General features: G+C 33.6%; 1 protein-coding gene across 11 annotated transcripts in view; it reads right to left on the reverse strand.

The window, feature by feature from the left end:
• Positions 1-2,409: 2,409 nt before the first annotated feature.
• Positions 2,410-24,271, reverse strand: part of SLC4A7 (solute carrier family 4 member 7) — a 107,476-nt gene continuing 85,614 nt past the window's right edge. For 6 of the 11 annotated variants that reach the window (XM_064588834.1, XM_064588813.1, XM_064588798.1 and 3 more), the window contains 6 exons: positions 20,352-20,420; positions 18,889-19,062; positions 14,047-14,178; positions 11,692-11,789; positions 8,582-8,689; positions 2,410-6,627 (listed from right to left, as the gene is read on the reverse strand). In XM_064588834.1, coding sequence (XP_064444904.1) covers positions 6,546-6,627; positions 8,582-8,689; positions 11,692-11,789; positions 14,047-14,178; positions 18,889-19,062; positions 20,352-20,420 — 663 coding nt within the window. In that variant the 3' untranslated portion in view covers positions 2,410-6,545. Of the gene's footprint in view, positions 6,628-8,581; positions 8,690-9,556; positions 11,508-11,691; positions 11,790-14,046; positions 14,179-18,888; positions 19,063-20,351; positions 20,421-24,271 lie in introns of those variants that run through there. The other 5 variants (XM_064588854.1, XM_064588825.1, XM_045903916.3 and 2 more) reach the window with 2 other exon arrangements.

The raw sequence follows: 24,271 nt of genomic DNA on the forward strand, positions 1-24,271 counted from the left end.
ATTTTTCATCGTAGTTTAGCACTGACAATGGAGGTACAATAAGTTTCCCAAGTTGCCCAGTTAGTTACTGGCGCATCTAGTAAGTAGTAGAGGCAGGGAAGAACCTACAGTTTGAATCTAGAGTCCAGTCTTAACCACACTGAGGCTCTAGATTTCTTCAAGTATAGGGCCTACTCGATCTCATCTTAATATTACTCAAAAATGACCACCAGTGTGTCAATTAGTACAGTGCCTACATCTCCCAAAACTTCATTTAAAATGCATACGATAGAACCTTTCCCTGATGTTTCTCTGCTTTGAATAATAATGAAAAGTAGGCCCAATGGGATAGCAACACTTGGGGTTGGGTAATTAAAAATATATATCCTAACCTAAGAACAAGGTCCCATTTTGGAAATGTAGGAAGGGGAAATGAAAGCCACTCAGCTAAATAGAACTAATTTAATCTTCAGAGAACATAAAGCCAGCAGGGTTAACATTACCAATAGGAAAACAAAAGTGAATGATGTGGACTTGAAAAAGTATTCTCTTAAAGACATTTTAAATATTTAGCAGTGAGACAAAATGATTTCAATTAACTTCTTCATCAGGATACTGAATGTGCTTCCCATCTTTCTCTTTCTCAACAAAATGGTAAACTAATGTTTTGGCCTTTCCTGAATAGAAGTGAAAGTTGCATAGAAGATTAAGGATGAAGACATTTGCCTCTCAAGGAGAGGAGCACTATCCTCTCTACCTGGTAAGGGTCCACGTTGTTCTGTGTAACGTGATGAAGATCCATGCCCCCCCAAAGGGTCATGTTTGCCTTAAGTTTATGGCTTATGCGGTAGGGCCAAACTTGAAAGACCTAACACCCATCCCCTTTTTATGTTTTCCAGTACCCCTTTTACTACGCTGATATGATTTCATAGACACTGTAAATCACATAGTTCAAAAGCAAAACAGAACGTCTTAACTATATAAAGAATAAAAGTAATTTAAACAGGTACAAAACAGGTATAAATTTTCAGGATTAACAAGAGGACAAAATCACTTCCCCAAATTTCTAAGATACCCGGGACTAAAAAAGGGTATCTAAACACACACACACACACACACACACACACACACACTTTCACTAGAGGAATGAGAATGATCTTGTAGATTGGCAGCAGAAGGTTGAATATAATTTGAAGGAAAAGCAGAACTGAAATTGAGTCTCGGAAGAACTGCAGAGAAACTGAAAGGTTTTCCAGTCAGGAATGTTCTCATTCAAAGCCTAAAGGTAGAAATGTAAAGGTTAGCCATAGAAAGAATTGATACTCAAGAGATCAGATATACCTTACTGAGCAAGATAAAACAAAACGAGTAATATTTCCTTTCCTCTCACCTTCTAGAACAAAACAAAACAAAGTTCTATAAATGGGAATAATAAATTGACAAAAAACTTTTTCCTAAAATAAATGTAAGAAAACTTTCAGATGAAATTTCTAAAACTCTTAAGCATCTTTCTCACTCCCAAAGGTTATCAAGTTCATGTTGGGATATCAGAAGTTGTTTCTTATTATAGGCAAAATAATGGACCAGGCTACTCTTAAAGGGCTTTAATTTCGAAATCTCTTAACTATTAAAAAGTCATTGTGATATACAATGGAATATTATGCAGCCATCAAAAGGAATGAGATCTTGCCATTTGCAACGACGTGGATGGAACTGGAGGGTATTATGCTGAGCGAAATAAGTCAAACAGAGAAAGATATGTATCATATGATCTCACTGATATGAGGAATTCTTAATCTCAGGAAACAAACTGAGGGTCGCTGGCGTGGGGGGTGGGGTCGGAGGGATGGGGTGACTGGGTCATAGACACTGGGGAGGGTATGTGCTCTGGTAAGCGCTGTGAATTGTGCAAGACTGTTGAATCTCAGATCTGTACCTCTGAAACAAATAATGCAATATATGTTAAGAAAAAAAAAAAAAGAAGGTAGCAGGAAGGGAAGAATGAAGCGGGGGAAATCGGAAGGGTAGACGAACCATGAGAGACGATGGACTCTGAAAAACAAACTGAGGGTTCTAGAGGGGAGGGGGGTGGGAGGATGGGTTAGCCTGGTAATGGGTATTGAGGAGGGCACGTTCTGCATGGAGCACTGGGTGTTAGGCACAAACAATGAATCATGGAACACTACATCTAAAACTAATGATGTAATGTATGGGGATTAACATAAGAATAAAAAAAATTTAAAAAAAAAAGTCATTGTGAAACACAGAATCCTTTGTTTCACCTTCTTTTCTGTCTCCTTACTGAAGCATATGAATATTAGGAAGCAGGGAACAGAAATCACCTATTTTCCTTCATTCCCCCATCCCTCTGCATAAGAAAGATAAGCAGCAATTCTAATAAAGTACAAAGTAAAGACAATATCCAACAACTAATTCAGTAGACTTTTATTGCTCTTTCAACTTCAATAACATCTCTAAAAAATAGTTTTCTTCTAACAATTATGAAACAAATTTGAAAGGCAGGATCGTTCACATTATAGACTTGGAAGAGACTTGTACTTCATATAAATGAAAAATACCAGTTCCACGTTTTAAATGTTTAATTTACCTTGTATTTTATTACAAAAGAAAATATTATCATTGTAATTATAAAAGTCATAAAAATTAGAACTGTACTGTGAAATTATACCAAGCTATCAAATACTATATAAATGAACAATAAAATTCAATTTCTATTTATTCAAACATAGTAAACATTGGAAGATACCCCCCCTACAAAACAAACAAAACCCCCCCAGATTTTTAATATTAAAGCAACAGAAGAAAAGCCACAACACAAAAATCAATCAATGCACAAAATCTGATTAAAAAACCACTAGGGTTTAACAATTACTATAACTCAACTGTAGAAGTCAATATGTGCTAATTAAAGTTTAAAAATGATCTTTAGATGATTCCATTTCCAACTATGTTTTCCTATTATTGATACTTATATTACTTTTTGATACATTAGAAAAGAACCAACTTTACATTAGAATTGCCAAATTTTGAATTTTGAACACTATTTTTAATTTTCAATGTCCTTAAAATCTTTAAGCTTACTTTCTAAAAAATAAATAATTGTTGGACTAGACCAAAAGACATTTCAGACATTTGTATTATATATGATAACAATGATGTAATCTACATAAATAAATTTAAAACATTAAGTTATTTAATTTAAACATTTTTGAATTACAATGTTATATCAATGGCTTACACATCCAAAATCTGAGCACTTTAAAACAGGATTCACATGTTGAGCACATTTAAAGAACTGATGTACATGATATGATCCTTGAAAAACAGCAAGCTCTGGTGTAATACCTCAGTTTCAGAAACGATTTTACGTTTTACAGAACTTTGAACCTGTCTTTGTGAAAGGAAAAACTTAGAAAGCTATTATATACATACATAAACTTGAAGTATGAGGAAGAAACAAATGCTTTTTGGATGGAGAAAACAAAAATTAGTAATTTTGAGTGGTGAAGAAACCTGCTTTATAAATCCATGCATTAGCACATAAATTTTGTCCCACATTTTACAAAGACTTGGCAAATATGAACATTGATACGCCACAGCTTTTTTCAACAACTGAAGAGATTTAAGATTTTTAACATCATTCTCTCTCTCGCTCACACACACACACACACACACTAGAAAGACTGTGCTTCACTTCAGCATATCTAATATTATAAGAGAATATATAGAATCATCCTTTTATCATAAGGAAGTTCATTGTTTTCTCAAAAGCTGCTATTTTAGAGTGAAATAGCATTCAAAAGAAAGTAAATTTCAGATGGTCAACATCAGGATTTATTATAGTCTCTGTAAACAGACATCTATAAATAAATAAAATAGGGTGGAGAGAAGAATATCCTGAGGTGGCTCTGTAGCCAGGGTATTCAGTAGCACTAAGCTCCATCCTGGAAACCAAGGCATCTAAGAAAGTGCAGGGCTGTTTATATTAATTTATTTTGTAAATGGAGTATGTACAGGTTTAATTATTTTGCACCTTGAGGTAAATCAGTACATTGCAATTACTACTGCTCATTTACACCTATTTAAGGCAACATTTAAAAATTAATATTATGTAGTAAATTTTTCACTGTCTCGCAATGAACACTATCCATGATTGTTATTGTTCAGAAATAGTGGAAAAATATCATAAACATGTAGAACAAGCAGTTAATTACTTAATAAACATGAGTTACCTTTGCTTTTCAATGGAGTAGTCATATCAGATCATTTTGTAAGTCAAGTAGTCAAAAGAAAGTAGAAACCATTAACAATCAGAAACAGTAAAAACATTCTGAGTGCAAAGTATTTTGCAAGTCATGGTTTTTCTGGCACTGGACAATTACTATACATAATTGAAAAAAATCACAGAAAGACTATGATCCCAGGTAGTTTTCAGTTTAAATTTTAAAATCCCTTCCTGTAAAATAAGCACATTTGTTAACCCTAAGATGTCCAGACACAAAGAAATGATGTGAGGAAATTCCCTTGTTCAGGTACATCAGGGGAGTTTACAAAATTAGCAGCAAATACTGGGGTCTTTGGAAATGATTATGCTGCTATGGATAAGAGAAATCATTTCAATGGAAGCTCATAAAGAATAATAAGCACCATGGGTAATACTCGATTATCAATTGCCAATAGAGTCTAACTCTTTTTCAGGCAGTACCAAATGATGCCAGCTCTATTTTCTAAAGAAAAGTAGCTACATTTCCAACTTCTCATTCGAGGCAGAAGTCAAATCCTTTATTTTAACTAGAATCTGAAAATATGGTCTCAGATGGGGAAACTGTATCAGCTACCAAGTAGTTTAGAATGGATTAAAAACACTTCAGGATTGCTAAAATATCAGCTTTTGGCATTCCTCATGATCCTCTATAAGATCAATTTCATACTTCTGTACTTTAATGACAAATGATTAAAGGGAGCATTGGAATTTCATTAAAATTTTCATCCTAATATTCATGTCACAATTTCGGTATTTCTGTGGCTTCTCAATACTCATTTGGTTTTTGTAAATTATCCTCTTGCCAAATCACTTTCACAACCCCATTCATCCAGTCCTACAGGCTTAACAAGAACAACATTTATTTATTTCATGTAGAGCTAAGAGTATATAAAAGATGACTAAAAAGATTTGCTAGCAGTTAAAAAGACAGATAGCTCAGAAAAGCAGAAACTAAGTAACAAATACCAACACAAACTAGAAAGAATGCCATCAATCTGAGCTATACATAAAATGTCTAAATTCCTTTTAAAATACAAATATGGCAGTGCTTTATATCAAAGATGTAAAATCTGTCAACTGCTTTCAAAGATAATAAACCATAAATGCAAGTGAGCACCAACTATTTACATTAACAATTTAAATTATTCTCTATTTGTTACCTTTTCAAATGCTTATAATATTTAAGTATCATATCAATTAAAATAAATAAAATAGTTTAAAATGAGATCACAGATAGCAATCTATTAAATATTATCTATACCATAGAAAGAATAACAACGTAAACAAGAAAGTGAAAGGTAATTCTTTAGAATAAAGTAATACTGATCATAAACCCATTAAGAGAATTGTGACTCCTGATTACTTAATCATATTAGTTGTAATAAAAAATAATCAAGAACTTGAAGCTGATATAAACTTAACCACATTTTAAGTAAAAGCAAAGGCAGAGAACAGAGTGGGCATTCTGGGGCTCTTATAAAGCATTAGGATTCTACATTAATTTCTACAAAGGCAACAAAATTTAATTATTATCAATTGGCATTTTACAGCTTCTAAAATCCATAAAGTTATGACTGGTATGGGGTTAAATTATAAAAATCACCTGCAATTTCACTTGTCTATCGGAATAGAAACCTAGATGTGGAAGTTTTAAGATAAAAACATAAAGGTCAAAACTACAGTTCTTATCTAGAAAGTTTCTATTGTTCTACCTTTACAGCCAAAAACTCTCCACTGCTTATGAAACATGATGGACATCTGCATAAATGAAACACACATACAGAGAAGCCATGACATGTTACCATTTCTCCCACAACACTGGCATAAAGACTCCCTGTTCTTCCCATAAGGAACTAACAGAAGTGAAATAATATGTAAAAATTTTCAGTAACTCAAGTAAAAATTATAAATACATGGACAAAGTACATCACCTAAAGTTGGTATGAATTACCACTGATGAACAAATAGACTTAAAGGAAAAGTAGATTGAATGCATTTCCCCACATCTTCCTGCTGCAGAATAGAAATTTTTTTTTTCAACAGAATAAATAGTAAGAACCATGTACCTCATTTCTAAGAGACCATTTCATTATATACACAGTCTCCATGGTGTTCCTAACAAACTTCAGACACTACTTCAAAAAACCCAGGAGTCACACATAAACAGCATGACATACAATATTGTTATATATAGTGACATGAAATACACACGATAGATATATATATAGATATATATATATATATCTGTATAGCTATATATATAATTCCTCTTGGTTCAATTCTATAACGAAGTTTCAGCATCCATGTATTTCTTTGTTGGTTCATCTTCAAAATTTATTTTCACACTCACAGGTTTTTCAGGGCTATTTAAAACAAAAAATGAGAATAAATGATTTTGAAATGGACAAATATTACATTCAAAAAATGGCCAACACTTAGTATCCGTAATAAGCCTTTTGAAATGACTAAAAGGACTATTAATACTATAAACATAGGACTCGTTATTATTATTTTACTGCTTTCTTTTCCTATCAGTAAATTTGACTGGAAAGACAAATATTAAAAATTCTTAGTTTTTTTTAATGGATACGCTTGCCACGGAAATTCATGTTTTTCTTACAACTGAAAAGGATTTTCTTAAAACTAGTCATTATATTTTTAAAAATAGTTGTACATTGTGACATTTCACTGACAAATCCATTAAAAAAGCAATCTTTGTTAATATAGATAAGCATCAAATAATTTTCTGCAAAATGTAACAGATTTACAAACTCTCCCCAAATTTGGTTCACAAATACAAAATCAAAACACATATATTCTATATTTTCAAGTTAATATCAAATACAATGAGTCCATGTCCATGGATTTAAGTGACTAATTTAATTGTAACATATGAATATCTGTGTTTTGAAAAAGCTGTCCAATGTAGAATAACACTGTGGTTTGTTGCCTTCTCCAGATAAGATTGAAGGAAAGACCTCCAAACATTTTTTCTGTTAAATGACATAACCCAAACATTGTCTTTCTTCCCCTGTGATTTGGAATTGAGGGGCAACCTGAATGAAAGGCAGAAGTATAAAAGATACTTTCATATTACTGTGTAATATATAATAATATTATTGTAAGGTCTTTACATTTATAACTATACTATAATCTGGGCCATAAGTACTGACAAGGTGTGAAAAATTATTAAGAGTAAAAAGAGCATCAAACTAAATTCTAGCTGCATGGAATAATCAGAATGACAAAGAGTTAAATTTAAAAAACTTTTAAGATCAAAGACAGAAGAAAGGAAACAGTCCAGTTTAGAGAATCAGAAGTCAAGAAATGATTAAAAAAAAAAAAAAGGAGGTCAGGGTCATAATAGAGATTAAGTAGGAGCAAAGCTTTAAGAAGAGGTGGGGAAAGAATGAATAAAACCCAACCAATTATTATGAAAAGACAGTGGCCAGAAAGACAATAACTAATCCATCAGAAGCAGCTGGTGACCATTTGCCCAGAGAAGTTTCAATCTGATGTCCAAGCAGAGTATACGGACACCCAGCAGTGTCTGGCACGAAGTGCACACAGAGTATTTGTGGAATATGAATGACTGAGTGCACTACAGGATAATACCTCATTTCTCCACAGACCCAAAGGATTAAAGTACTAATGGTTATCAAACTAGAATCACTTAGATTCAGGCCTTAAAATGAGGGTAAAAGAAAGAAAAAATGGCTTCCTAACAAGAAATCTAAGAAAGGAGTTATGAAAATTGTTATGGAATACGTGGTCCATTATAACACCAAATGGCGTTTATATCTATGGATTAAGAATTTCTTCCAACGATCTTCTAGTAAAATGTTTAACCTCATCTGAAGAAATGGCAGGCTAAAACAAAACAAAACAATCATGTCTGTCTTTTTTCCTGGACCATCAGAAAGCATGACTGCGGTAGTGTTTACTTAAAAGAGTATTTATGTAACCCCTAGTAATTATCTTTCTTATATGGTTTTGATCTTTTATATACTTATTCCATACTGCCATATGTATAATATTCATTTTTACTATAAAATGGCTCAAATTCTTTTTGGAAACAGGCAATTATGAATTTAAAAAGTAACCTATCAGCACTTATATCATTATTTCCAGTATTCAGTAAAATGATGGATAGACAGATAAAAGGAAGAAGGAAAGAAGAGAAAAAGGCTGGCTTTGTTAAGAGAATATAACTTATGCAAACTGAGTTACATTTAATGGTTTTATGAAATAGCTATCTATCCATAAGTCAACTGAAAATTGGCTACAGTTAGAAAATGCGTAAAGAGTTACAGCTACCTCGTGCTAGATCTGGTTACTTTGGCATTCTCAGTATTCATGGAAAGTGCCTTCCACTGTGCAGTTTTGGCCATTTCATCTGATATGTTAACAACTGAGGGATCAACACTGAAGAACAAATACACTTTTTGGTTAGTATTCAGTACTTGCAAAAGCATTAATACTGTCACTCTTAACTATATAATATTTGTCTTCATCAACATTAAATTGAGAAAACTCTTTGTCATGCACTTAAACCAAGGTCTAGCAAATATCAGAATTTTAGAGTTCTGTTAGAAAGGTTTCATGGGGAATTACATCCTTCTGTATAATCAAAACTAGGAGTAAGATTAATTAAATTGGCAATGATGCCCAAAGATGATCATCTTGGCTATAAGCGTATTATTGAAATAACAAAGGAATACATTAAATACAAAAAATACAGCCCCTTATGTTAATAAAAAAAAAATAGTAATAAAAAAATACAGCCTCAAGTCAATTAGAAAACTTTTATAACTGGCACAAATTTCAGTTTCATCAACTAAAGATCCAAAGTATGTAAGGAAAACTTAAGATTATGATTTAAAAAAAAAAAAAAAACTAGTTTTTAATAATTAAAAAAAATCATTAAAAAGAATGATGGAAAAGGCAACAGTAAAAATAAAGCTCTGAAAATATTTGAACAGATAACACAAAAACAGGCTTATAAATATCACTTTCAACTGACATTCACATTTTTAGTGTCAAAGTGTTATTCTATCAAATTTATCAAAATTCAAAATCAGAAGAACAAAATACTGTCCTTTCATTGTAAGGGATAAATGTAATCATTCCCTGTCTCTATAAAATATTGCAAAATTCATTCGAGACCCCAAATCCAACCATGATAATATCCATAAATAATTTTGGGCTCAAGGCTGTCAGCCACAAGTAATATGAAAGTACTATGAAGTTAATAGAAATATATCTGCAAGTCCTTTTTCTTCACCAAAAGAGTAATATTTCATGCATGCAAGTGACAAATACAAATGTCAAATTAGGTGTTAGGTTCACAATGTGATGGCAGCTATGTGATAAATAACTAAATAGCAGTCATTTTAGAAAGTACTAGCTTTGTTCACAATTTAAATCCAAATGTCATTTAAAATATAAGACTTCAGAGAAATGTGACATGGTCATTGCAGAATCCCTAGGAAAGGTGCTTTACCGGGTCAATTTTTTTTAAAGTGCACAAAATTTGAATGCCCAAATTCACAAGGGCAGAGCCTACCTACTCTGAGTAAATGTTTCTGTGGCTGGTTTGCCAACTGCAAATAACTGAAGAGAGACATTCTTGAAGCACTTTCTAGCTTCAAATGTCCCCCTCTAAGCATTTTCCCATTAGTAGAAATTAAGACCTTCTTTTTAAAGACAGTACATGTTTTTTTTTTCCCCAAAATGAAACGATGGGGAAAAAAAATCTGTCTACATTAAATCAATTACTTTCATATTTTATAGAGTTTTACAGTTTCTAAATGTTTTTCTTTATTATCTCATTTGATTTTCATGGCAAGTAATCCAAAGCTACTTAAGATTTTAAATTATGACAGATAAACAGGTCAGCCAATTGCTGGCATTCTTAATGTTCAAATTTTAAGCAAAGCAGCATTAATCTTGGCCTATGTCATCACTTAAAAAGAAAAGTAAATATACAGATAATCATTCTTTTTGTTAAACATCAGACAGTATAAGTATACATTCCACTTAAATTTATCAAGGCCCATGTATAACCATACTAAGAAAGTGATAATGCAGGACCTACAGAAACTAAGTGGCGATAATCTCAGCAAATTGATGAGTCACTAATAACGATCATGGTAGCTCCTATACTCTTTTTCTAAATACAACAAAGTTAATATATTAATTTGTTTAATAAACATTAATACATTCCAGCAAAGCAGAGCACTATAGCTGGGTATATTAAGATGTCTATACTTGGCACTTAAAGTATATAAGAAAGATTTGAGGGAAAATCATGAAAGGTGACACAGAGTAATACCAAAGATGAAAATTAATAGTAAAAAGTATAAAGGAACATTACTTGATGAATTCATTTATCAAAACTAACCAACATGTACAAGTCTATGTAAGACCTCTGTAAAAACTATAAAAATTAATTAAAAAATGAAAAAAACCCAAAGTTAATAAATACCAACAGACCCTTTCCATTAATTGGTCAGGGAAGGAACCTATATACATTCTAAAACTGACTTTTCTACTATCAATAGCTAATCAGAAATAAATATGGAAATAGGAATCAGATACATGCATAAGTAATATAGGTTTTTAATCTTTTAAAACTACAAAAAAGTAAACAGAAGAATTTACCACTGTCTTTAGTTCTTAAATTTATAAGTAAATCACCAAAGTCATACAAAATAAGCTATATATGGAACTCAACTTTTTCTTTTTTTTTTTTTTTAAAGATTTTATTTATTTATTTGACAGAGAAAGACACAGCGAGAGAGGGAACACAAACGGGGAGTGGGAGAGGGAGAAGCAGACTCCCTGCCGAGCAGGGAGCCCGATGCGGGACTCGATCCCGGGACTCCAGGATCATGACCTGAGCCGAAGGCAGTCGCTTAACCAACTGAGCCACCCAGGCGCCCTCAACTTTTTCTTAATATGAGCACTCACTGCCAATAGTCAAGTCACACCTTTGAACTCCAGGGCCTCTAAACATAGTCACAATTTGGAAGGTTATCAGAAAATGGATTACAAAGGTTAATTTTCCAGCACACACTGATGCAGGCCTAATAAAGGACAGAAAGGAAAAAGCTATACTGATTTTAATCTCCATTTAAACAGAAGGAGTGATGCACGACAAGTAACTCTTGTCTGCTTGGCATGGAAGTTGGTTTCAGGCTCTGGTCCAAGTCCAGCTTTTTCTTCACTCCTGCCTACAAACCTGCGAGGGGAAGAACCATGAGACTTCCCTTTCAAGTTCCTGAAGACCCCCTTTAGGTCTTGGCATTATGCCAGATACCGGTTTTGTCATCTTTTTAAAAATAGAGATCACAAAGCATTACATGGCTTATTCATGTACTTGACACGTATAAAAAAATACATTTTACAAGATAGTTTTATCTCACCTATATTTTAGGGCCTTAACTGGAATCTGTAAGAGACTTCCCCCTTCAAATGGAAGGTGCACAGTGTCATCATCAGCTTGAAGCATTCGTTCAGCTTCCTTCAGAGCACATACATGAAAAAATTACTTTTCCCAGAATATTTCCAGGAGGACCAATTAATATATAAAATCTTCAAGAATTAGAAACCCAAACCGACAATATATTTAAACATATTTGCCATGACTGAAAAATTCCTTTTACTATTATAAATACATACTGGTAGCACAAAAGAAAACAACCACTTGTAAAGGCTAAATTTTAAATGGTTATAACTTTCATTTCTTTAAGTTAATCATGAATACTACATTAAAATCAATTTACATAAATTTTATTAACAAATTATTAGTATATAATAAGAGATAAAATTTTGTGAAATCTGATGGCTTGCATTACAATACAATATAAGCAAAACCTCATTTGGATAAGGCAGGGTTTCTCAATCTCAGCAATACTGATATTTAGGGCCAAACAATTCTTTGTAGTAAGGGGCAGTCCTGTATATGCAGGATGTTCGGTAGCACCCCAGACCTCTACCCACTGGATGCCCATCCAATTCTGACAATCAAAAATTTCTCAAACACGGAAATATGAACCCTGAGGAGAAGTGTCACCCCTGGTGGAGAACAATTTACACTGGAGACATGACGCAAAATCATGGTATCATAATTACTGGGGACATGACAGGATGGACTGGAAGAGCATCTATACTCTCCTTTCTTACCACTAGAAACCCCAGTATTTGTAGGTGGCACTATGCCCAGCTTTTAAAAAATAATCATTTAAAAAAAAATAAAACCATTGCTACATTTCCCAGCATTCCCTGCAACTCCATGTGGCTATGAGATACAAGTGGAACTTACTGGATGGCATTTCTAGAAAGACTTCTTAAAAAACAGGATAGCAGGGGACAGCCCATTTTGCTTTCTCACCCCACCCCCTTCCTTCCTGCCATCTCAAATGCAAACATGACAGCTCAAGCTCAGCGTTCATCTTGACCTATTAGGTGATTCTGAGAATGGAAACTGTTGCCGAGGATGGGAGGACAGCAGCACGGAAGCTCCAGACAACTCTGTGGAACCATCCCACTAGATCACTTACTCCTCAAGACATCTACAGGAGAGCATAAACTCTTGTGTTTAAGCCTCCTTTTCTTTCGTCTTCAGTTATATACACTGAACCTTATTCTAACTTAAAAAGAAAATAATAAACAGGTAATTTTAACCTAAGTATTTTATAAATGAATTGCATCCTCTTTGAAAACTCACCAAAAGCTCATGAACATTTACATATATAATATAGTTTTAAAGAGAACAATAATCTTTTAAAAGTTTTGGAGGCTCAATTCAAACTAGTGTTCCAGTTAGTATCCTAATTAGTCATAATTTTTGTCAAAAAGTAAACATAAAACCAGTAATTTTGCCATAAATCAGCACTGAATAATCAATCCAAACTATGAAAAAAATCCCAAGGCTTAAACCCAGTTGTCCATAAAGTTTTAATAAATACATTTCCATAAATACTATGCAATATAATAAGGCATAAATTATGTTGCTTTCTCTCAAAAATGAGAAGGAAAAAAGTAATTGTGAGATCTCTATTTAAACACACCACAATATTTAAAATGTGTAATCTTTCTTCTTATCTTTGATTTTCAAACAATATTCTTAATGGGAAAACTGAGTAGGGTACTAAAATCAATACAATCATCTATGCTATATGTTCAGTTTCTACTTTTCCTTCTTACTAATAGCACTGAGCTGGTTATTTAAAAAAATCAAATTCAGAATAAAATATTCATGTAAATCTCTGTATACAAATTAACTAATGGTACATGATACCACATATTAAGGCTAGAGTTTAACAGTACTTTTTATAAAAAGATTAAAGTCCCCTTTGTCATTATGTATATGTCAGATTATTAAAATGTTAAAATTAAAATGTACACTACAATGTGCTTATGTATTTAATGTGCTTGTGTTACCTATGCTTTATCTATGTTTTAAACACTGCTAAATTCTCTCACTGTTAAAAATAAGTACTCATGTGATACGTAATTTTTACAAGGTTATTGTTGGGTCAGGGCTTTGGAGAGGCAACTTAAGTTGGTAAAATGGGTCAGAGCTGATGTTTTGAACAAGTTACCTACTAACCTCTGCCTCAGTTTCCTTATTTGTAAACCAGAAATAAAAGAAGTACCTACACTTCATAATAATAAGGTTTTTAGGAGGATTAAAGGAGCAGATTCCTGTAAAGTGACCACGAGAGAGCCTGCTACTTGGTCGAAATATTAAACAACAAGTGAATAGCGTAAATTACCTCTTTCTCTTTTTTCTTTTTGTCATCTTCTTTCTTTTTCTTACTTTCTGGCATGAGATCATCAAGCCAACTAAGTTCTCTCTTTGTGAAACACAGATCCATGAGTTTGCGTACAAAGACTAATGCAAGAACCTTAAAAAAGTGGGGGAGAAACTATTAAGTAACATCTAAAAATATATAAATTATATCTAAAGAGAAATAGTATCAAGTCATAAATAACAAAAAAGTACTTCATGTATTTTATTTAAAAATCACTTCAGGGGCCCCTGGGTGGTACAGCTGATTAATCGTTGGGATTCTAGGTTTCAACACAGGTCATGATCTCAGGATCATGATAATGAGCCCCACCTCGGGCTCCACGCTCAGCAAGTAGTCTGTTAAAGTCTCTCTCTGCCCCTCCCTAAGTGCACGCGTGCACTCTCCCTCTCTCTCTCAAATAAAATAAATTTTTTAAAAAATTAAAATCACTTCATACACCATCTTATTTCAAAGGAACTGAGTCACGTATTTATCTTTCAAGCTTCCTGCTCAAAGCAAACATACAAAAGAAATGGCATTTTTAACCTCTTCCTATATAAATCCCTTGCATTCTGCATAAAATTATAAAGCAGATTAAGCACAGTATCTTCACAGTACAAGATTATTAATTTTTATGATGACTTTAAATTATATACATTATATAGGCAGATATAACTTTTTCTTTTTTGAGAGTGTGTGAGAGGGGGGAAGAGGGGACAGACAGAGAATCTTAAACAAGCTCCATCTACGCCCAGCACAGAGCCCGATTCAGGGCTCGACCTCCTGACCTGAGCAGAAATCAAGAGTAGGACGATCAACTGACTAAGACGCCCAGGCATCCCTAAATAGATATAAATTTAAAAATCTCTTAAGCAATGCAACAGAGAACCCATTTGCCAATATTAGGCTTAGATTTTCCAATCATATATATGAAAAAGATATACCATTACTTTGTTTTCCTCTAACTGCTACTAAGGTTGAAGATATTTTCAACTGTCCATTGGCCATTTGGGTTTCTTCTGTTCTTACCATTTTCCTTATTACTATCTTTTGCCTGGTTTTCAATTGCTTTTGATGACTTTTATTCATGAATTCATAAGAGCTCTGTGTAGTTCAGACAGAAGCATTTTATCTGCCTTATATGTTACAAATGCCTTCTCCCAGTTCACAATCCAATTTTACTATGTTCATATAAAACATTTAATTATCATGTGGTCAAATATATCTTTCCTTTACAGTTGGGTTTCCCTATCTTCTTTGAAAAGTTACCCTCAATCACTGGACTATATAAATATTTTTCAAAATTTTCTACTACATTTTAACATTTAAATCTTCAATTCATTCATGGTTTCTTTCTGAATATGGTACTGGTTACAGAAGCAACCTTAGCTCCCATACACAGTCAAGTCTTCTAAGACTATATACTAAATTTTCCCACATAGATGAATTATCACCTTTAATGAAATAACCTGTTCATGGTACTCAAGTGGTAAGTTCTCATATATTCTGATAAATTCTGGACTCACTAGTCTACTTTTCTGATTTTTGTCTGTTCCCATGCCAATTCCATGCTGTGTTGGCTGCACTGACTTGACAGCAATTTTTAAATATTTAGTTATCACAACAGCATGGTATCAGCACAGGAACAATCAAGTCCCTCACCCCAGACCCAACCAGGAATTCTTAATTAGCTTTGTTTTGTTATTCCTCTGGTATTTATTATATCCTTATTTTTTTCATTAATATGCAATTTACATATAGTAAAATAGAAAAATATCATATATACAGTTTGACACTTTTGACAAACATACATATTCATGGAACCCACATCCAAACAAGATACAGAACATTTCTACCATCCATGTTGTTATCTATGACTCTGGCACTTATTTTTCTCTATAAGCTTTAAAATTATCTGGTTCACACTGACAACAACCTCCCCGAATACACACAAACACACACGCAAATAAAACTCATAACATTCATACTTGGAAATGACATCTTTACAACAGTAAGTATGCAAAACAAAGAACATGATATATATTCCTCTTTGTTCAGGTCTTAATTTTATGTACTTCAACATTATTATGGATTGAATTGTGTCCCCATGAAAGATACACTGAAATCCTAACCCCCAGTACCTCAGAATATGACTTTATTTGGAAATAGGGTTGTTGGAGATAAAATTAAGATGAGGTCATACTGGAGTAGGGTGGGTTCCTAAAACAGTACGTCCAGTATCCTTATAAAATGGCCATATAAAGATACAGTGATACACAGAACACTACATGACAAGGTGGCAGTTTGGAGTTATACAGTTGCAACACAATGAATGCCAAAGACTTTCAGCAAACCACCAGAAGCTAGGAAAAGGCAAAAAAGGGTTCCCTTACAGGGTACAGAGGGAGCATGGCCCCATCCACACCCTGACTTCAAACTTCCAGCATCCAAAGCTATCATTATAATAAACTTCTTTGGTAAGCCAATGAGTTTTCTTGTAACCACTCACTCTAACAGCATTCTTACTAATTCTATTAGGGGCTTTTAGTCTTTTTTCATTTGAGTCGTTTGAGTTAATAGGCAAACAATCACATTATCTACAAATAATGTTATCTCTTCCTTATAACAAATACTGTATTATTCTTATATCACAGTTAGAATCTTCATATCAAATAACAGTAATAGTGTGCTTCCTTATATTAGAACTCAGTTACAAATTTTTATTCACAATGACTGCAATTTTATAAGTCTTTCTATCTTTATGTTGGTAATTCTTACTTGCTGCTAAAGTATCACAGTCTATTTAATCATGATATATTACTTATAGAAACACTGTAAATTTCTTTATTTGTTAATATCTTAAGATTTTTTGCACTTATATTAGTGAGAAGTCACCATCATTCTTTTGTACAACTTTATTAGGCTTTGGTATTAAGATCTTGTTAGTGTTTCATGAGAAAAAATGCAGACGTTTCCATCTTTTCCTTTGGTCTACAATAAGTCAAGAAGTACTGGAATTAAAAGTTCTTAAAACTCAGCTGGGCCTGTGATCCAAGGGCAGATCTTTGGCCATTTTTCCAGTCTCTTGTATGCAACTGAGTTAAACAGATCCATAGATTTTATATTTCTCTTTGGGTTAATTCTCAGAAATGTATGTATGTATAGAATGGAAATAATCCATCTCCTCTAGATCAGTGGCAGGAAAACCACAGCCCTTGGATTAAATCTGGCCCTACCTGTTTTGTATGGCCTGTGACCTAAAATAGCTTTTAAAGATGCACATTTGGAATTGATTTGATGACAGGGAATACTAACTCTAAACCTCAGCCTCAGCCAAGTGAAATATTATCCTAAATGAAAAAGAATTCCATTCTTCTCATTAGTAGTCTTTCATTTTAATTTTTTTAATTAACATAATGTATTACTTGTTTCCGGGGTACAGGTCTGTGATTCATCAGTCTTACACAATTCACAGCGCTCATCAGAGCACATACCCTCCCCAATGTCTATCACCCAGCCACCCTATCCCTCCCAACCCCCTCCACTCCAGCAACCCTCAGTTTGTTTCCTGAGATTAAGAGTCTCTCATGGTTTGTCTCCCCCAAGATGAAACCGGAGTAGTCTTTCATTTTAAAAAACTGTAAAATTACTTTTTAGATTTCACCAATAAGAAATTATGGAAATTTCTCTCCTGTTATAGAAGTGCCTATATATCTTGTGACCTACAAAGCTGAAAATATTTACTATTTGACACTTTACAGAAATAAAGTTGGTCAACCTCTACTCTAGATGTATAATATTCCTATAGATTCATGTAGTATTTTCTTAAAGCCCTTCAAATCTCTTTCACAGCTGTGATTACATATCTTTTCTCTTTCTTAATCTTGTATATTTTGCTCTCTTTTCTTCTTTACTCAAGCTTGGAAGGAGTTTATTCACTACTGATTTTACAAATAAAAAATTTGGTTGCATTTTTTTAAGTCTTCTTGAATAATATATGTAATGAAGGGTATACATTTTCCTTATGAACTTTAGGTGTCTCTCACAGACTTGGTTAAAAATTCTCTGCTGCAATACCTACAATGTTTTTTTTAACTCAGTTTTCAACCCAGGGATTATTTCAGTATTTAATGTCTAAATGCTTTAGATTTTTCTAGTGCTTTTCATTATTCATCTGTAACTTAATTTATTTGTGATCAGGAAATGTAATTACCTGCATAATTTTTACAGCTTTTTAATTTTTAAGATTTTCTTTGTGGTCAAGTACATAGCCAATGTTTACATGGAATTTACAAAGGATGAATATTCTGTTTACAAAATGCAATATTCTGTGGTAATTTAGTGAACCATACTGTCTTATTAATATATCATCTAAAATCTTTATTATTTTTTAACTTCTAGATCTGTTAATTTCTGAGAAAGATGTACTGAAACATTCTATTAAAGAACTAAGCTGTTCCAGTTGCTTTGCTTTTTTACATCTGGTTATCATCTTTGTCCCACAAATGTAAAAGTTGTTTAAAAATACAAAACAGCATTCTATAGCCCAAGGACTAACAAACAAACAAAAATATAGAAAATAAAAAGCAAATTCAGTTTCTAAAGTGACTCGTTTAATAGCTATGAAAGGGCCAATTCATATTTCAAAACACCTAGGGTGCTTAAAATGGGCTACTTCCTTTCTCAAATATAAATATTACTAATACATTACTGTATTATAGTACTAAGATAAACGTTAGTAAAACACTGTTGAAACACACAGGAGTGTTATTAACTAGTGACAAAGTCTGAAAAAGTTAGGGGAAAAAAAAAAAAAAGCCTTACCATCATGGGAAAAACTACCGCAGCAGCTGAAGCTTTTATCACCCACAAAAGAACCAGACAAGTGAGCTGAATGACTGTGAAAATATGGACCTTCCAGAGAGGCACGTAACGAAGGTATATCAAATCGGGCTGATGCTTAGCAGGCATTCCAAATAATTTTATACGGTCAAAAAACTATGTATTGAATGGAAAACAAAGCAAGAAAAAGTTTTCAACAAAAGTATCATTTCTGCTACTTAGGAAATTATATACAACCTTAGCGTTTTGTGATTTAAACTCTAATCCTTGATATGTTCTGATAGTATAGGAGAATATTTCAGTACAGAACATCTGGACTCAAGCAGAGGAGCAAAAACCAAGGCAATCATTCTAATTTAATGCAATTAATTTAATCAGAAAACACAAATGAAAATGTCTTAATATGTGGGATTAAAATATTTAAATAAATTTATCTGCTATAATCAACTGCACAAGGCATTTACTTTCTTTGACCTTGTTTTCTAATATGTACAATAAGAGAGCCACAATTTCCTAGGTTCTTTCCAACTCTAACATTATCAATTTTATAAAATAGCCTGAAGTAACAATTACTAAACTTTCACCCAATGAAAAGGAAACGATGAGCAAACTCCTTGGTCTTTTTGAACTTTAGTTCCCTCATTTATAAACCAGGAGTAAGATCTCACAAAATTGTAAACGAAAGTTGTAAAAGAAAAAATTAAAAAAAGAAAATCAAGTGAGTTAATGAGATCACTCCTTGACCAGTGGGGGGGAGATCCGGGACTACTGAAAAAAATAAAGATGCTGTCTCTGAGAAGCCTTGCCAGCACCAGCTGTCAGCTTTCCCTGATAAGGTGGCCACGTGGTGCTAACAGTGCTTTCGGAGCCCAGTGTTTTACAGGAAGAACTTAGTAAATTTTATCAGGTTGTTTTCCAGGAATTATTATCAACAAGACAAACAGAGTAGGGAAATCACTGGGTTCTAACCCTGGCTCCATTGCTTACTTGGTTAAGAACCATCCATAAGTCCCTCTATTCCTGTTTCCCAGGTGACAAAATTAGTATTTCTTCCTTGCCTGCTGCTTAACAATGTTTTGAGAATCACAGACAATAATCTGTGTACTAGGCTTTATAAACTGTATTGCACCACACAAATGGCAAGTATTAACCATTCCAGTCCTCAACATGCCCCCTTCTTACTATTAGTCTTTATCAGTAGTTACAGGGCCTTTCATTGGCTTCTATTAAAAATAGGTAAGGATGATCTCCTTCATGAGCTCATTGAGGGAAAAATGTGTAGTAAGCAATAATCACTTGGAAAATGTGGATTTGAAGTCATCAGCTAACCTGCCTCCCAGAGTATCAGAGTTGAGAATACATCACTACCATCATAAAAACAATCTTTGCAAATTTAAAATATGTTTTAACTTTTTCTACAAAATTATTAACTACTTAAGACTTGCCTGGATTCCTTTTAATGAGGAAACTCCCATATAAAGGAAAACACCATACAGGACAGGCATTGGAATAAACTGTAAATAAAAGGACCACAGTTAGAACCCATGCTACTAAAACAATTTCATAGTAATAAAATACACAAAAACATAGTGAGTACCTATGGAGACAGAATTAAAAGATCTTTCAGTGATGAGATCTAACTTTTCTATAAATAAGAAAAATGCTAATAAACGAGAGCCTCCTTGAAAAACTGTCTCTCTCCTACATGTTTCTTCCTGAAACAGGAGAATGTTCAGTGGTTAAGAATATGAGCACTACAATCAGACTGCTTGGTTTAAAATGGAAGTTAACCTTTTCTTGAGCCTTAACCTCTCTATGCCATAATTTCTGTAACAGATTGCATGAAGATTAAAGGATCTCAAATACTAAAATACTCAGAAAAGCACATGGTGCCTATCAATCAAAAGCTTTAGCCAGGAATTAAAATAACAACAATAAAAAATTTTTAAAAGCATTAGCCATTATTATTGTTATCACTACCATATAGTAACTACTATACAATAGTACCATTTACTGATATAATAATTGAACTCCACTTCCAAAGAAAGTCCTTATTACTTTGGCAGTTAGAGGGATCCCAAATGCCTACCTATCATACCTAGGCATCCTACAGGAAAGCCATTAGCAGGCTCCATCCACCTACTCAAAAACCACAAGCAGTACTCTCACCACCAAGAAAAAGAACTGCAAAGAAAAAAGACCTAACAGCTACAGAGGAAAACCACATTCACACTCTACTGAACAACTGAGTATGTCCTTCCTAAGAAACCTAGGAGGAAAAAGTACTATAGAAAGAGAAGAAAACAAGTTAAAAATCTAATAAGTACCCTCAGGAAATTTCAAGAAAATATTTTATCCATAAAGCAACTTCAGAATGCTAGGAAAAATAAATAATCAGAATGAAAAAGGCTTCTAGAAATTTAAAGATATAATTATCAAAATAAATAATTTTGTAATAATGATTTTGATGAGGGCGCCTGGGTGGCTCAGTTGGTTAAGCGACTGCCTTCGGCTCAGGTCATGATCCTGGAGTCCCTGGATCGAGTCCCGCATCGGGCTCCCTGCTCGGCAGGGAGTCTGCTTCTCCCTCTCCCACTCCCCGTTTGTGTTCCCTCTCTCGCTGTGTCTTTCTCTGTGAAATAAATAAAATCTTTAAAAAAAAAAAAAAAAAAAAAAAAAAAAAATAATGATTTTGATGAGACTAAAGAGATCAATCTAAGAAAAACAGGAAATTTTCATTAAGAGTGAGGGCACAGGATAGAAACATGAGAACATTTCCAGAAGGTAAAATATCTGTCTACCTGAAGTTGAAGAACTATCTAACAGAAAGAAAAGAAACTAAACACTGGCCAAACATTCCCATAATCAAAGGCACAAGTTTCCAGAGAACAATGGCCCATAGCGAGAGCGGTAGGGTGAATGAAAGTCCTTATCCATATATCCACCTAAATATCCTAGTGAAATTGCAGAACACCAGGATAAAAAGGATGTTTTGGTAGCTTCTAGAAAGGAAGAAAATGCCTCTGAAATTACAAAAACCAAATAGGTATCAGACATTTTATTCGGACCACTGGTCTATAGGAAACAATGACTTTAAGACTCAAAGAAAAGGGCGCCTGGGTGGCTCAGATGGTTGAGCGTCTGCCTTCGGCTCAGGTCATGATCCCAGGGTCCTGGGATCGAGTCCCACATCGGGCTCTCTGCTCCTTGGGAGCCTGCTTCTCCCTCTGCCATTCTCTCTCTCTCTCTGTCTCTCATGAATAAATAAATAAAAATCTTTAAAAATAAAAAAAAAAAGACTCAAAGAAAAATAATTTGAACACTGAAACATATGTATATCTATCAATCAAATGTGAGAATAATTTGAAACATGAAAGAACTCTGAAAGTTTACCACCCATGGCACCACATATGAAAAAATTAGGAATTCCTTTAGCAATGCAAAAAAAAAGATGTAAGAAAAAGTAGAAATAGCATATGCAATTCTTTTGTTAAAGTGAGGGAAGGTAATAGGTGCTAAGAAAACTTATTGGGTCCTAAGGCTTGGGCAGTTACTCTTCAAGCAGCAATAGGAGCTTAGGGAAGTAGGGTATATTTCTGCCTCCACTCAGGCAGATCGGACTGCTTAGTCCTCAGTGAACACAGGTGTATCATCATAATACTGCTTATGTGTTCCCAGAGGGTTTACATTTTTATAATTTAACTTACAGAAAAAGCATGGACAGTTTAATTATAATTACAGCACAAAATGCAAATGTTGGTAACCATTAAAATAAAACTAAAAACACAGTCAACCAAAGGCAGGTGATGGAAGGAAGACTGGCTGGTGGCCACTTAAGTGTGCTAAATCCTCATAAAACATCCGACCTTACATGACACACTCCCAAGGTATTTAGTCTCAGGACCCCTTTATGTTCTTCAAAGGTATACTGAGGACACACTCCCCAAATACTTTTGCTTTTGTGGACCCAGAGGTCGTCCTTAGACTAAACTTTGAGAATCACTCTTAGGCAAAGAGACTCAGTGTAAAAATAATCAAGCAAAAAATAAAATTATAAAAATATGTAAAACTATAATGGTTGTAACCACCAATATAACTTAAAAAAACAAAAAAGTTCAAAAGAGTTTACCTCTGGAGAGTTGTTTTTGGAAAGTAAGGGAGAATAGGGAGACTAAGTTTTCATTTTAGGGCTTTCTTGATGTTCTATTTGAATTTTTCTGCCTATATACAGTCAATACTTAAAAAATTTTAAAGGCAACCTTCCTTAGTAAGGGACAATATCCCCGTAAGAGTGCACTAAATCTTTCTCCTCTTTTGTCAAGTACTTCTAACAATACACTCACCACAATGCAGTAAATATCCCTTTACCTATCTGTTTCACCAACTAGACTGCCAAGTTCTGAAAAGCAGACAATAATATATCCTATTTATTATTATTTCCTCAGTCTTAATAGCAGAGTAAGTACTCAACAAATATCTGGTGAATTAGTCAGTTGCTAGAAAGTTCATAAGATGAAGGCCAAAGAATTCTAGTATTTAATTTTTTTAGTTAGTATAATAACATACATACACACTCCAAGTTTTGTCCCCAATTTATAAATGTACACAACTCTTTACTTAATAGTTTTCTTTGCAATAACTAAAACACCAAGGGAAAAAATGGAGTTGAGCTCTTCCACAATGAAAAGAAAATTTCAGATTAGATACTTTGCTACATTTGCTATTATTATGTTTTTTAATCACTAGATTCATTAGGATATGTATAGTAAAAACCAGATGTAACTAAAAGATATTTAACATAAAGTTTAATCTCTTGCATACTTCATTTATATTAGCTGTTTGTTTTTAAGATTTTACTTATTTATTTGACAGAGACACAGCGAGAGAGGGAACACAAGCAAGGACAGCGGGAGAGGGAGAAGCAGGCTTCCCGCCGAGCAGGGAGCCCGATGTGGGGCTCAATCCCAGAACCCTGGGACCATGACCTGAGCCGAAGACAGACGCTAACGACTGAGCCACCCAGGCGCCCTGTTTTTGTTTTCTAAGGAGCGCTACTACCGTTATTTCATTTAGTTGATCAGAAAGAATACATTTATTTAATTAATAGCAATTATTTTCACATTTTGGTCAAATAACTATGTCAAACATATTTCACTATTACTTCCTCTAAGATGCCTATAAAATCCTCTGGGTATATTCTTCTTTTAGATCATAACTAAGCCATGGATTAACTCCTTCCAAAACTCTATAGTCTTTAATACTATCCTTTTACAGTATTTCTAAGATGGACACATCTAACACTGAAATGCCTCCCATACTAAACACCATATACTAGAATATTATTTTCCAAGTAAATTCCAGGAAA

Source organism: Mirounga angustirostris, unplaced genomic scaffold (genome assembly GCF_029215605.1).
Source record: "Mirounga angustirostris isolate CCGP_5_RB_7025 unplaced genomic scaffold, mMirAng1.0.hap1 SCAF_1, whole genome shotgun sequence".
In the NCBI taxonomy this organism is placed as follows: Eukaryota; Metazoa; Chordata; class Mammalia; order Carnivora; family Phocidae; genus Mirounga; species Mirounga angustirostris.